The sequence below is a fragment of the Gymnoscopelus microlampas genome (genome assembly GCF_963454915.1).
Source record: "Gymnoscopelus microlampas genome assembly, chromosome: 20".
NCBI classification, from domain to species: domain Eukaryota; kingdom Metazoa; phylum Chordata; class Actinopteri; order Myctophiformes; family Myctophidae; genus Gymnoscopelus; species Gymnoscopelus microlampas.
Window position 1 is genome coordinate 18131970 of NC_139957.1, and position 14791 is coordinate 18146760.

The 14791-nt window shown below is 44.4% G+C and overlaps 1 protein-coding gene across 1 annotated transcript in view; it reads right to left on the bottom strand.

The window, feature by feature from the left end:
* Positions 1-601: 601 nt before the first annotated feature.
* Positions 602-14791, bottom strand: part of sos2 (son of sevenless homolog 2) — a 50271-nt gene continuing 36081 nt past the window's right edge. Inside the window, exons 8-23 of the mRNA XM_084045419.1 lie at positions 14005-14103; positions 13511-13638; positions 12202-12857; positions 11951-12032; positions 11398-11520; positions 10959-11071; positions 10524-10746; positions 9302-9421; positions 8985-9147; positions 8559-8676; positions 8125-8297; positions 7718-7834; positions 6829-7093; positions 6503-6544; positions 6134-6237; positions 602-5357 (exon numbers count right to left, since the gene is read on the bottom strand). Coding sequence (XP_083901545.1) covers positions 4827-5357; positions 6134-6237; positions 6503-6544; positions 6829-7093; positions 7718-7834; positions 8125-8297; positions 8559-8676; positions 8985-9147; positions 9302-9421; positions 10524-10746; positions 10959-11071; positions 11398-11520; positions 11951-12032; positions 12202-12857; positions 13511-13638; positions 14005-14103 — 3057 coding nt within the window. The 3' untranslated portion in view covers positions 602-4826. The remainder of the gene's footprint in view (positions 5358-6133; positions 6238-6502; positions 6545-6828; positions 7094-7717; positions 7835-8124; positions 8298-8558; positions 8677-8984; positions 9148-9301; positions 9422-10523; positions 10747-10958; positions 11072-11397; positions 11521-11950; positions 12033-12201; positions 12858-13510; positions 13639-14004; positions 14104-14791) is intronic.

Genomic DNA, 14791 nt, shown 5'->3' on the forward strand with positions numbered 1-14791 from the left:
CAAATTTGACATCAGGGTTTTACTGTCATTTTCTCCAATATTATGTGATCTACAGCATCATAACTTTTTGTCCTTACTCAAGGCATAAATGCTATGGATATCTGCATTTGTACACAATGACACCCAGAAGTCAAAGAACAGTTTCATTAACAAAACCCCGAGGACAGTCTTGCCCTGACTGAGCACAGCTGTCCCTGATACAGCATGAACACAGATCTGGAATGCAACAGTGTGGACTGAAACCTCTGGATCAAGCAGCACACAAGATGCCGTCCTGCATGCCCAGGTCATGCCAATGTTGAGGAATGCCAATGGAAAGAACAGGTGGTAAATAAAGACCACTGCACTCAGATTCGCCGACTTAAGAATAATTTTCATCTGAAATTAAGGGATTGCACTTGCCTAAGAGATATTGAGATATATTTTCTTTGAGTATGATTCCATTTGCAAAGAAATCATAAACAAGAAATGATAATGACATTTTGTGCGTGAACATTAGTTACTATATTTATTTTTCTCTATCTTGTATGGAACAGAAATAACCAGACAACACAGTACACACACGCACCCACACCCACACACACACGGAAGTGATTCAGTACAAAATAAGACTGGGTGATTTATTAATCTCATCAAGACCATTAATACAAAGCACAGTTAAAAGGCCACATACCATCAACTAAACCGACTGCTGGATCAAGCTGTTACAGTGCCACAGAGGGGAATCAAACTTGTGTTATTCTGTAGGGCTGGGGTTAAAAATAAAAAATAAACTAATCAGAAAAGTAAATAACCAAAAATAAACCTAAAAGATTTACTGGGGATACTATATTGAACAAGGAACCAGATAGTATGTGAGCAAAGACCTGATGTCATATCACCCTCACCCCCACACACACACTTTCCCATATGTAGTTCAATCAAAAATCATCCAACTCCTCAGTGCTTTCACAAAACACACCTCAGGAGAAGCTACTGAGAGAAGCCCCCACAGATCCCCTTGTGGCATTTTCAGAGTGAAGGAGAGCAGAAAGGAGCAAGAGTGATGCAAGAAAAGACTTCACCAGACACACACTGGAGAGAAAGAGAGAGAGAGAGAGCGCAGTGTTTGTCAACCTGTGGAGCAGGACCCAAAAGTAGGACTCGTGAGACAACTTTTAAAGTACTGTTATACAACATTATTGGGTCCTGACCTTACAGCAGCCCACAGAAAATTCAGCGTCTCATTGCAGAGCCAGTTGAGAACGGCTGCTTGCGTATCAGATGTTTTCTTGTGTCTCTCTGCACGTGCGGGACTCCAGGGGGTAAGGTTGAGGTGGTATACCTGTGTGTGTGTTCATTGCCCTGATCCATGAAGAAAGTGAGTTTAACAGTAGCATAGGACCATTGCCAGAATGCATTGCATTTACAAACGTGACCTACATCAACTGCGGCTCTTCAACAGTACGGCCTAAAGTGCACAAAGTGTATTTTCTTTTTTTTTCTCAGAAAAATTTCCAATTCTTCACTATGCTCGTCAAATAACATAACATATATATATACACTCAATTGCAAACCTTAATACAATTTCCAAATCTCTGCTTTAATGAGTATTAGTTTGAAAGTCTTTCAAAAAAAAGAAAAGAAAGAAGAAAATAATATAAAAAAAAAAAAAAAACACAAAGGAGAAAATTGAAAAGGGTAATTAGTAGGATGTACTAAAGTGAAGCATGTTTAACCACATGAACCCTAGTGTCCCTATTTTGGGGTGAACATTCAGCCATAATAGCAGATCTAGAAGCTTCTCACATTTGCTTTTCTTTTAGATGGGCTACTTTCGGTGAAGAAATTTGGTGTATGGGGGAAAAAAGATGGGGCCTAGTACAGACCACTGGTGGACTAGGGTTTAAGTGGTTAAGTAAGTGCTTGGTATGTTGAACTGTGTATGAAGAGCTCCATTCCAAAACTAAATATCAGCCATTCGGGGGTTAGGTGGGGGATGACTAATGTTCTTACAAGGAAATTGGTGGCACAATGTAAAACACTATAACAACCTACATTATGTAATGTTATGTTCTAAAAGGAAAAGGCTAACTCAAGTCCTTGGTTGACAAAATGCTAACAAATTACATCCTCTTCATATTAGAGATGAGTTATTGTTCACTTAAAGATCCTTGTTATTTATAAGGAATATTTCCCTGGCTACAACAACATCAGGTAGCATGTTCTACTTTCTCCCCCGAAATGGACATGAACTCTTCATATTTTCATTGCTTTGAAACAGCTAAGGTGGGAGAGTAGATTGAGAAAATGGTTTTCCTCAGTTAATAGTCCCAGTGTTTAAAACCAGGGATTGTCTGTAAGTAAGTTAATGACAGTGACCTGTTTTTTATTGTCTGACTGTAGCAGCACTGGACTGTTAGGCAATAGTCTGACTGAAAAAGATGCGTATGAGAGTACAATATAACAGGAGGAGAGGGGATAGTCACTTTATACAAATTATTTTAGTTAGTGTATACATGTTATATATACACAGTATCCACAAACAATGTACAATTCTCGTAGTGTATAGCTTTTGTTCTGAACATGACATAGGCAACTTTATTTTGTTTTTTAGCATTTTAGACACCATTTGCTTATTCTGTAAAATAGAAAACCAAATAAAAGGCACATCTGAGCATGATGCATGTATTATTTCAGTCTTTTCCAAATGAAAAACAAAAAAAAGTGTGTTGAGCAGAGGAGGCGTGAAAGACCAGGAGAGAGAGATATAGAAAAGAACTTATGTTAAAATGCTCCTCTTTTGTGTGGGTGAATTCTTTTTGTTTTCATTTTAATTATTATTATTTTTTAGATATTTGGGGTCAGCCACTTAGGGGAAGCAGTCCCTTTGTCTCAGGCTTTGGTGTGTGTGTGTGTGTGTGTGTGTGTGTGTGTGTGTGTGTGGGGGGGGGGGGGGCGGGCGCTGACTTCCAGTGCTTGAGTTCCTCTCCATACCAATAAAAGACAACTAGTAGTGGGATGAGGAGGGGTGAGTTGAGCACAGCGTTGAAAAGCAGCGCACGTCTTTATGGGGATGGATGTTTTAAGACATCGTCTTGGCTTTTGAAGAGCTTGAGAGGAAAACACAGAAAACCCTCCATAAGAAAACAGGACTCGTGTCCCTGATGGGATCTGGACTCGTGGTCAGATCCCTTTACAGGCCAGCCTCTGCTTCTTCACCTCTCTGTCTTCCTCCTGGGTTGGAGTAGTTTGATATCGTGGCAGAGCACCCCCCCCCCCCTCCCCCCCCCCCCCCCGCCCCCGACGCCGTATATCGCTGGGGAAGGCTAGTTATGTATTTTTACTTTTTAAATAGTCATCCAACCTACTGACTTTTGCCCGAGCTTGATGTGCAAAATGGAGAGCAGACTCTTGTGCGTCTTATCTCCTTTTCTTTTTCTCCTTCAGCCGAGAAAGGCCTCGGCCTTGCGGGGGAGAGGGGGGGTCAGAGGTCACTGCTGTTGGATTTTTAAAGGCAACATTTTGAAGTAGAGCGTGTGGCTATGACAGGCCTCATCTGCCAACGGACAGACAGGCAGGCAGGCAGACAGACAGGGCCCTGCATCATCAGCTCACTTCTAATACAGTCACAGTGCACAATAGAGAAAGAACGGGGGGAGGGCATATTCAGTGTCGCACAGGCCAATGAAATTCCTTTGCCTCCAGGTTTTTATTTTGTAAAGTCACTCCTTAAAAAAAAAAAACTAAACAAAACAAAAAAAGCACATCCCTTATCCCCCTGCATAAAATAAGACTTTGGCCACATTTAACTTTTTTTTCTTTTTCTTTTTACAGTTAATACGAAAAATGACACAACGGTAAAGAGTTGTTAAGTACTCAATATAAACGTCCGCTCGTGCCTGCTACTCATACAAGAACCCGCTGACAAACAGACAACAGGTGTTTAGTTTGATCGCTGCGGAGGGACGAGGTCTTCAAACAGTTCTGAGTCAAGTCTGTAGAGCTACAGCAGGAGACCTGTGGGAGGGGGATGAACGGTGGTGTCAATGCCCATAGAATCACAGCATGACGGCCAGGCTACGAGTCCTAGACTCCCCCAGACATGTGGTCCTGACCTGGAGGGTCCAACCACAGCTCCTCTGTGGGGGCCGTGAAGTAGAGTCCTGTGTGGGTGAGGGATGAGAACTACAAGTGTGACAGTGCTGTCCTGCCTGGTTGGTACAGTGAGCACTCTCAACAAGATAAGCATGGACACAGTGACTCATTATGCACACACACACACACACACACACACACTCACACACACACACACACACACACACACACACACACACACACTTGCAAGTGGGAGTTCACATGCAGATGCATGCACATGCGCACACATGCACGCACGCATGTATGTATGTGCATGCACGCACGCACACACAAACACACGCTCGCACACACACACACACAGAAACAGTGTCTTGTCACTCCCCGTTTGTTAGCTGGCACACCGGTGTGAATTTCTCATTGGCACAGAGGGTTTGAAATGAAGGCGGAGCTACTGATCCCCTGAGAGGCATGTGTGATTGGTCAATGATGGAGAGTGGGCCGGACAGAGGAGTGGGTGGAGTCGGAGTGATGAGGTGGGCATGAGTGAGTGAGTGAGTGGGTGGGTGGGTGGGGGAGGGAGAGCAGTCTGTCTTGTCGATCAGTAGCTTTGATCATGTATCTAGTTTGCTGTGTTCGCTCTGTGAGCTCATAGTTTGCAGGACACGGTTTTGAAGTTTGTATTTAAGAGTTCACCTAGGCGTTTGTGATTTTAATTAAAAAAAACAAAAAGAAAGAAAAGAGTTGCTACCTCACTGGCTGCTGTCCGTGTTTTCAACCAATGAGAGGCCGTGCAGTGGCGGCGGCAATAGCTCCCTTTTGTAGGTCTTTGGCGGGAGTTTGGGGAGCTGGGGGCTGGAGTTGTGACGGGGGGGTACAGGGGGTGCCATGATGGGCGCAGACATAGGCATGGGCATGGTCATGGGCAGCGGGCACAGACTGTTCTGGCTGGCGCTGAGAGGGCAACTCCGCCGAGGGACGCGAGGGGACGGCGTGCTGGGCGGCGTGTTGGGCGAGCTGGGGGAACTGCCAAAGTCCCAGTGGAAGCGCCCCACGGGCGACGACTGCATGTTCAGGGGGTAGTTGATGAAGATCTCGGGGGGTCGCTGGGGCACCGGCGGCGGCGTGTCGGGTTGAGGGTCCCTGGGGGGAGGAGGGGGAGGGCTGGGGATCGGACCGTCACTAGGGCCGTTGTAGATGGTTGGCGCCCTGGGCTGGATCCTGGGAAGCGGAGGGGGGAGTCTAGGAGGGATCGCTGGAGGACTGTCGGACCTGGAACTCAACTAACGAGCACCATGGAGACACGCACGCACGCATGCAAACAAACACACACACACACACACACAAACACAGACACAATGAGTCATATACACAGAGAATACACAAACGAATGCACAATTCATTTCAATATTTTGCACTTTTTTTCTTTTACAAACTACCGGTCAAAACATCAGTAATCGGTTGTCTACGTCTCTCCAGAATTGGGATCTGCATCGGAGCTAAAAATTAGGCATTGGTCGTGTGTACCATTAGGCAACAGCATGGTACTATCTGCATGCACTTTATGAGTTTACACCATTGATCACTTTGAGTATACCAATAAATAGGAAGGAAAACTGCCCTGGGTTTAACTTAATGGGTTTTAATCTGGTGTTTCACCTGTGACTGTTGGGCCTGAAAAATATTGCTAACTGGCTAGATAACGCACATGTAAACACGAGCACATTGTGTTACCGGTGCAAAGTGATACAGAGTTTAAGAGGTGCGCTGCAGTTAGTGGTACATTTACAAAAGTACACACATACAAGAAGCACTATTGTGCAGATTGAGCACAAAATACCTGTAATTATGTTATTTTATGTAACGGTATGTAATATTACTTAGCTGTAACTAACATTGATTAAGTAATAGACACCATGTTAAGAAGCACTATATAAAGTTAAAGCCATAACTAGAGTGCAACATACCAGAGCTTTTCATGAACGGTTCAGATAACAGATTTTATTTTGAAACATCTAACCAGCTGCTGGAAGTGGCGACACTCAGGAAACATCCTTACCTTGGCCTCAGACATGGCGTCTTTCCTGCGTGGGGGCAGAGGTGGCGGCTTGAGCAGCTCTTCTCCCAGCTGGTGGAGGCTTCCACAAGACACAGACTGGAACTCTATGAAGAAGCAGGATAAACCTATCAGCATTTTAGAAACAGCACATGATATGAACAAATCCTACCGACAATAACTAATTAAGGATGACACAAACATGTGAGAACCATTCCTGCCTTCACATTGTTCAGATACAGCATTACCTGCAATACTGTATCTGTACTGTGTCTGTAGTGGTTAGAAATACGTTTCCTTGCAATTGGAATATCTTCACCCACATCTCTATCGTAAACGTGAATTAAACGCAAAAATGGACTCAAGACTTACTTGAAGGTGGCAGAAGAACTGGAGCGAATATAGAGTTGCTACCTGCAACATTGAAAGAGGAGGGTTACACACAGTAAAAACATCCTTGAAATAGTTTAATTCTATTCCCACATTTCTTCACACTGTTCACATACATATATTCACCTGTTTTACACCCACTCCCTTTCAGCCCTGAGTCTGTGTGATTTACCCACAACTTCTGCCCATAGAATCCCTTATGTCGGGTTATTGTCGATGCAACATATTTTTCAGTGAATAATACGTCATTGCTATGTGCAGAGCGGATAGGACCCATTTTTGATACCGAGGCTGTGCGACCCACCCACCTCCATAGGAGCTGCTAAGGTCATGGTCCATGAAGACGTTGCTGAGGTCGGAGGAGGCCGACTGAGGCGGGGTGGGGGTGTTGGGGGAGGTGGGCACGGATGCCGAGGCGGGCGTCTCTGGCTCCGTCTCTGCGATGCTGCGGAACGTGATCTTGTGGGGGGGCTCCCGTTCTAGCGGGACCGGGTGGCCCTTGAGGGTGCCAGAGGTAGACGTGCGCACGGGCCGGATCCCCGGGGACTTGAGTGTGTACTGGGTCTTCCTGGGCTGTTGGCATAGGAGGGGAGACGGTGGGTTCAGCCACAGCTACTTGTGTGTTCCAACAACCGACAGGTCAGGTTCAAGACTCCCAAGAGACCATTTACAATTACTGCAACTTAAAGCTTCATATTATTCTGCTCAGTGGTTCCCAACCTTTCTTCCCTTCTTATATCTGACAAAAGTTGACCCCCCCCACGTCCACACACTCACACTCACAACCACAGAAGCTCTATATACTTATCCTACAATGAATAGCACAAACAGCCAGGCTACAAGATGATCTACAAGCGCGCAACACGTGCGTTGTGAGCTTGTAGATCTGCTTTATTTTGTTACCTTCGGAATGATTTTGGAGAAAAAGAAAAAAAAATTCTGCATGACAAGTTGGACTGATTATCTCATTGAGAACATAAAGGCAGACAGCAGATGAAAGCAAGTTATGATTTTGTGTCTAAAATGCCTGACTTCTTCCAAACAGACCAGACCTCACGCACCCCTGTGATCTTCGGTACTCCCCCAAGGGGTGGCAGGGACCCCAGGTTGAGAACCACTGGCCTATTCTACTGACCCCTACAATTACTACTGTTGACCCCCGCTAAAATAATGACTGCTATTTTAACTACTACTTACAAATCTGGGAGGTTGTCGGCAGTTCCGTGGCTCAATGTCCTGAGACTTATTGAACAGATAGTCGGAGAACTCCTTCTCACTCATGTTTCCCATGGGGTTCAGGTTCTCAAAGAACCTCTGTGTGGAGAACAGAGCACAAAGAAAGACACACAACAGGAATCTAAGGTCAATAATCACAATCTAAAGAGATTGATATACTTGGTTGCGCACAGCGTCGCAAAATGAAAATACCAAAATCTTTTCATTGTGCAACACCGCGAGCATCCATGTATACATTTGGCTTAAGAGTCCAAAATAAATACAGAAAAATGTCCCCAAAATATATTTCTAAATAAAAACCAAACAATAACACAAGTTTAAGAAACGATAATTCCCAAATACACACAGATGAGAGGACAAGGTTGTACCTTGATGTCGTGCTCCACCTTCAGGCAGTATGGCTGATTCTGATACTGCTGGATCTCTCCTGTGATCTCAGCCACTTTCCGTCGCTTGCTGAAGTTAATCAGCTCCTTGCCGTGGCGTTTGAGGAAGTCCGGGTTACCCTCCTCCGTCTTCAGGATGTTAGTTAAGTAGATACCTGAGGAGGATTTGTATTTCTTTTTTTATTTACATTTTGATTTTTTTTTCGTCTTTCAAACTAAATGACAGCCAGTAACAGAGGGAGATAGAACAGGAGCAGCATAGGCTTATGTCTGGCAGGTTGTAAAGTCAGGCCATCACAGGCCATGTGTAGCCTAGTGTCTTCATCAATACACAACATTGACCATATTCATTTAGATCAGTGTTTTGTCTTCTACAGTCAAGACAAGGCCATAGCTCACACATATCAGGCACTTACCAAAGAAAGGCACACAGGGTGGGTTTATTGACTTTAGTTTGGCCAGGTACTTCTTAAAATGGTCCTGGCTGAGTTCAACGGCTTCCTCCAGGATCTTCTTCTTCCTTTCAGTGACCCCCTGTATGTGTGTCAAGGACAGGAACATCCCTGCTTAGACAGCCCGTTTAAAACCAGTTCGGCTTGTTCAAATAATTGACATAAAATTCAACTCCAACTAATTAAATGATAGCACAAAACCAGGTATTATACAATGATACAGTCAGTGGGAATGTATGTCCTTGCTCAACAAAATGATAACCCTGACTGTATTTTAGAGACACTGAACAATGAACTTTGATTTGTACATGGAATTTTTCATTGTTTACCTTGTTGGCTTTTATTACATTTTATGGTTACACACAGTTTATTATTAGCATACAAACAGACCTCGAAGGTGTGGTCCAGGCGGTACACAGGGACAGAGTTAATGGCGCTGACCACCTCTAGGACCCCGTTGAAGTTGTTAAGCTCCTGGAACACCTGCAGGATCTCTATGACCCGAGTGAACACTGCCACCCTCTCATCCAGGTTCTCTGCTTCTACGATGCACCTGCAAAATGCACACACACCACACTAATGAAGATGAAGTCTAATTTCCATGCAAGTACATGAATTTCTTCCTTCACTAACATGTTATGATGACAATGATGACAATGATGGTCTAATAGGACATTTGGTGAACAAAGGGGATGTTGGATACGTACTTCTCGAACCACAGTGTGAGGTTGGTCGTGTGCCGGATCATACGGAGCAAGTTAGGAGAGTTCTTCTCTTTATCCTCTTTAGTCCAGACGCTTCCCACCAGCTCAGACGGCCTGACAGCTCTGTGGATGAAGCCGTATCATCAGACAGGGGGGAGAGGGGGATGTAATGCCTTTGAATGATACTGCTGTTGCATATGAAAAAGTATTTTTTGCTAGATGTGTAATGCTGCGTAAAACAATATACTGTAGTTCTGTGACATCATTGCATGGGCTTTCTCCACGACTGCGTTTCTTTCTTAGCACATATAAAAACACACAAATGTATCTATCTATAACTTACGCAAATCTCTGCATGCGTGAGAGTCTGTGCGTATCTTTCCTTCGCGTATCTCGAGGACCGCCCGACCGATCAACTTCAAACTTTACCGTAACCTTGGGGACCCACGGGAGTGAAACAAATATCGATAGATCTACAAATCCCCATACACTATATGGTCGGACCAGCGGTAAGGGATTGACAGATTTCCATATATGGGAATAATAGGGACACAGACAGACGGGATGGTACAACGGGTATTGCACAACCTCAGGGGCAGGCGTTCCAGACAAGCATCATTCCCAACAGGCATCGGCCTTGTAATTATCATTTCTATTGACAGAGGGTTGCTGGAGTTTCTGAAGTGTCCTTGAACGCCGAACTGCTCCAGATGAGCAGGTTGGTGCCTTGCATGGTTTCCCCCGCTGTCGGCGTGAGAATGTGTGTGGGAATGTGTGAATGCAATGCACATTGTAAAGCGCTTTGGAAAATCACAAAAGATAAACTATTTATCAGGTTATATTTTATAGAATTCCAATTCTGTCAGCTAATTGTTTGGCTTCATCACCATTCTCACTTGTATATCCTGTATGAGTCTCGTTTTTGGATAAAATTGGTATCCCAACCTGATTACAAAAGAGCTGTACAGATGGGAAGACCCCTGTTCTGAAACACTCCATAGCAATGATAAATATCAGAATGTAGAGCTATTTAAAACTTGTATTTACAAAATTGCCACTCACACCACCATTCAGTGATTTAGAGTTTATGGGTGCACATAGAGACTCTGCGTGCTACAGAGATTCCCCCAACCCTTATTTACAACAAAACATGGACTTAATTAGATGTAAAAATGTATGAATAGATTCATAAAGGAGACATGGAGGAAATTTGACATCAACTGACCTGTACAGCTCAGACTCTAGCAAGGTCAGCTGGCGGGCAATCTCTATGGGGTGAAGGGTCATGAGGTCAAAGGTGTCCACTTGCCCCGCCCTGCTGATGTGCCACTCTATGGGTGGGGGCGGGCTCTCAAAGGTGATGTTGTGACTTACACCATTGGACTGAGTCTGCAGCTTCCTTTTGATTATTTTATTGATAGACTCCACCCACTTTCTCATACTCTTGCCTGGTCAAGGTAAGATGTAGAGAAACATGTTAGAATCAGTCCATTCACAATATGTATGGCAGAATGAGCTTGTTAATCGACTCACAATGCCACAAGACTTTCCTGGTCAATGAAAAGGATTTGAATCATGTACAAGTATGTATGCATGTCTATTGTATGCACACATTGCAGAAAGGCTAAGCAGAATGGAAACACTAGTATCTAGAACAGACCTCGAAGTTGAATTTTGCTGGTGATGTACTCCTCTAATTTACTCCTCAGTTCTGGGTCATTCTCAAAGTCATAGAAATGATGTTCAACCCACTGCCGGAAAACATTGAGTACTCTGTGATGGAAAGATGGATTTTAAATATAATATACAGTACATATAGTATATTGTACAGAGTACGTTCATAAACAAACTAAATAAATGCATGCACAGCAATTAGTCCAAGCAATCTTTAGATAGTTTGGACTAAGTAGAAGAAAACAACAAAGAAAACGGTATCAACAGAGGACAGAAGCTAAATGCATATTTAGTAAATATACAGTATAAGGGCATAAACATGCGTGCACTGCAGTTACTCCAAACTATGTTGTTTCAAGTACTAGCAAAGAATTTCCATCAACACTGTACCATTAGTGGGATATGTTTTACCATTGCTGTCTTACCTGAGCTGGACTGGTTGTACATACTCCTTACGGAATCTCTGGAGCTCTGCTGCCATTGGCTGATCACCATTCCACAGAGCTTGTCTGTCTGCCTCTGTTGGCTCCGGTTCTGGGATCTCAATTCTGGGGGGAAAAATCAGGCAAATAAGGCATTTAATTTATTTTCTGAGGGCTTTTTGAAATATGTGACTTTTTTGGGTGGGGGCCTTCTCAGCATTTTGTAGTAGTGACAGTAGTGAGACAAGAAAGGGGTAGAGAGACATGGGAAAAGAAATGCAAAACGTCACAGGAGCTGGATTCAAACTTTGGTCCTCGTGACTCACAGGGAGCCTGTGGCTAGTGCTCTAAATGGCTATGCCACCAGGCATCCCCATTATTATCATTATTATTATTATTATTATTATTAAGAGATTACGGCTTTGTCACACTCTAAAGAAAAATCGGAATGTTGACATACAGCTGAGGAAAAGTAACTTCACAGTTGGATTGTGTCATATAAAAGCACATTTGGGGGGAATGGAGTCAATGGACAACTCCTCTGGTAATACCATACCTGTCTATTAGCAGGCTGAGAAGCTCCTGCGGTTTGCAGAAGGACCGGTATGTGGTCAGAAACGTGCGTACAAAGTTGGGATCTACAATCATAACAATACATATGAGTGAGTCATAAGAATGAAAAAAAAAGAAAAACACTTGAATTTAACTGCCTTGCATCTGGGCATTTGAAACACCCGCTAGAGGTTTGCCCAAGAAAACATTTAAGAGCTCAAAGAATCCATGTCACATCTTTCCTCAGTAACTTACCAGCATACATATGGTAGGTAAGTCTCTCTATGAGCTTGACCACGGTGCCGGCTTTTATGATGGGGATTCCGGTCTTGCTCTGCACCCGGTCCTCAAACACAATGTTTTCCTCAGAGTCCTGCACAGCAAAGCGGTACACCTCTGGCGAGGGCAGCCTGAGCGGCTGGGCCTGTTCCTCGTGCTGCAGCACCGTATCCAGCATGCGGTCCAGTGTGGATCGGTACTGCAGGGTAACAAGCGCCGCCATCCACGCTGCCTTTTCCTCTGCCGACCTGGCGCAGAACACCGCACAGTTCTCGTCCTTGCCCGCCAGCTCGAAGGCGTGCTTCAGCTCCGGCGAGTCCTCGCGGTCTACGATGCGTGACTTCCGCAGAACAAACTTCTCCTTGAGGCGGTACTCTGCCCCGCTGCCTGCGCCCGGCAGCCTGGAGCTCTGATTGGCCTTGCAGCTGATCATCAGGCCATCGAACAGGAAGTTGTGACGCTCATGCTTGGCGCCGGCGCGCAGCAGTGGACCCTCCAGGATGTACTCGCTGCAGCACTGGCCGATGTCCTTACCCTCCCAGCCGTCTATGCTCTTCTGGATCTCGTTCATGCGCTTGATGGCCAGCTGCTTGCTGCGCACTTGCCGGCTGTACGGCCGATACATCGGCTCACTATACAAGGGGCAGAGAGTTAGCATCTTCTCAGTATTACAACATGAATAATTTGACTATGTGGATACAACTTTTAGAGCATACATTTTTCACAGCTTGAAAGGGGTGGAGGCAATTCTTGAGCAAATCTGCTTTAACCACATGACCCCTAGTATCCCTATTCTGGCCATGTCATAATAGGCAAACATTTGGCCAACATTCAGCAAAGAGATTTGGTGTAGAGGGAGGAAAAGATGGAGAAATTCATGAGGAATGGAAACACTGGATAGTCAGCCCCTATTTATGATTTTATGTTTTTTTATTTTGTATTATTGTTTAATTTGTTGTTGTGTGTGATGTTGATGATTTGTATGTACTCTATGGACCCCCAGTGTCTGGAATAAAGTTTGAATTGAATTGGGGGCCAAGTACAGACAATATACAGGGTTTAAGTGGTTGATATTTACTATGATAAGACTTTCTCTGACATACGAGTTGAGCAGTTGAAGTTGGCGCAGCATGACAGACTGTCACAAACACATTTCTGAGAAACTGCAACCTGTATTTAGAAACTGGCGTGAAGTCAATATTACAACTTTCTTCCCCCCCAATTAATAATGCAGCAATGTTCAATCTATGCACCACAAACGTGCATAAAATCATAAGAGTCTTACCCGGTCTTGCGACGAGGTTGGTGCTTGCTGTAGATGCGTTCCACGCTGCACTGGAGGTTGAGCAGTGCTGTAATGGCCTGTTTCAGACATTCTCTGTCATCCTGGTCTAGACTGCGCTCCTGCAGTTGCTGTAACAGCGTCAGCAAATGCAACAGATATCTCATTGGAATTCTGAATATAGATGTCAACTAAAATATCCTTATTTTATCAACTGTTGCACAAGACTTTGCCAAAGAAGCATGAATTAGGGAGTGTACTGTACTCTCAGTTAGTTATCGGGGACTAACCATAAAAAATAGGACAGGACAATAGTAATCTAAAATGGAGATTTGTATCCAAACTAGCCGACATCCCTAAAAACAACAATAAACAATAAAATCCCTCCTTGATTTATTGTTTGTCGCACCAACTTTTCAATACTTGTACCTGTATGAGTGAGTGAGAAATAAACCCCTCTTGAATTTACGGTTTGAACTGCCTTGGTTCCAACATACCTGCAGGAGTTCAAAGTAGTGCATGCAGTGGTACACTGGAACCATCATGAGCTGGGGTAGGACATACTGCACTGCTTCTTTGAAGCCCTCTGCAACAGACTGGTGACACAGAAAGACACAGAATGGAAAACCCTTATTGGTGAATATTGAGTCGCTCTGTTTATCTCTAAGAAGAGGATGCAAGAAGTCACAAATGATGCAAGAAAGAACTGTTTAAGTGCCGAATCAAAGGGCTAATGGATGTTTCAGAATTCAAACTCCAGCCACTGTCTATATACGAGGTCCCGTAATATCAACATAAGGGGATGGACGGGTGAGGAAGAAGCAGTGAGGGAGGGAGGGAGGAAAAAGGAAGGGATGGGGAGAAGGGAGGAGTGGTTGACCGAGCAGGGCTGGAGGGTAACTGGAGAGGGGGTTGTCATAGTATCCATTTAAACCCCCTGGTCCCGATAGACGAGTCTGAATCAATACTCTAGTACTCAGACTCCACAGGAGTACCCACACTGTCTGTGTATGGAGAGGAGACAGATGGAGAGGAGAAGAGGAGATAGGGGAAGGGAGAAGAGAAAAAGACAGGAGAAAGGACAAGGGAGGAGAAGGGGGGTTGAGTAGGTAGAGAGGGGAGAGATCAAAGGAGAGGACAGGGGAGAGAGGAAAAGGATGAGGAAATAAAAGGAGAGGCAAGGGGAGGAGAGAGAAAGCAGGGGAGCTAAACTGTGAGCATGTTAGCGACCAGCGACACGCTGAGGGACACCAGTGGAACAATGGGCAATGTTGACATTATCAT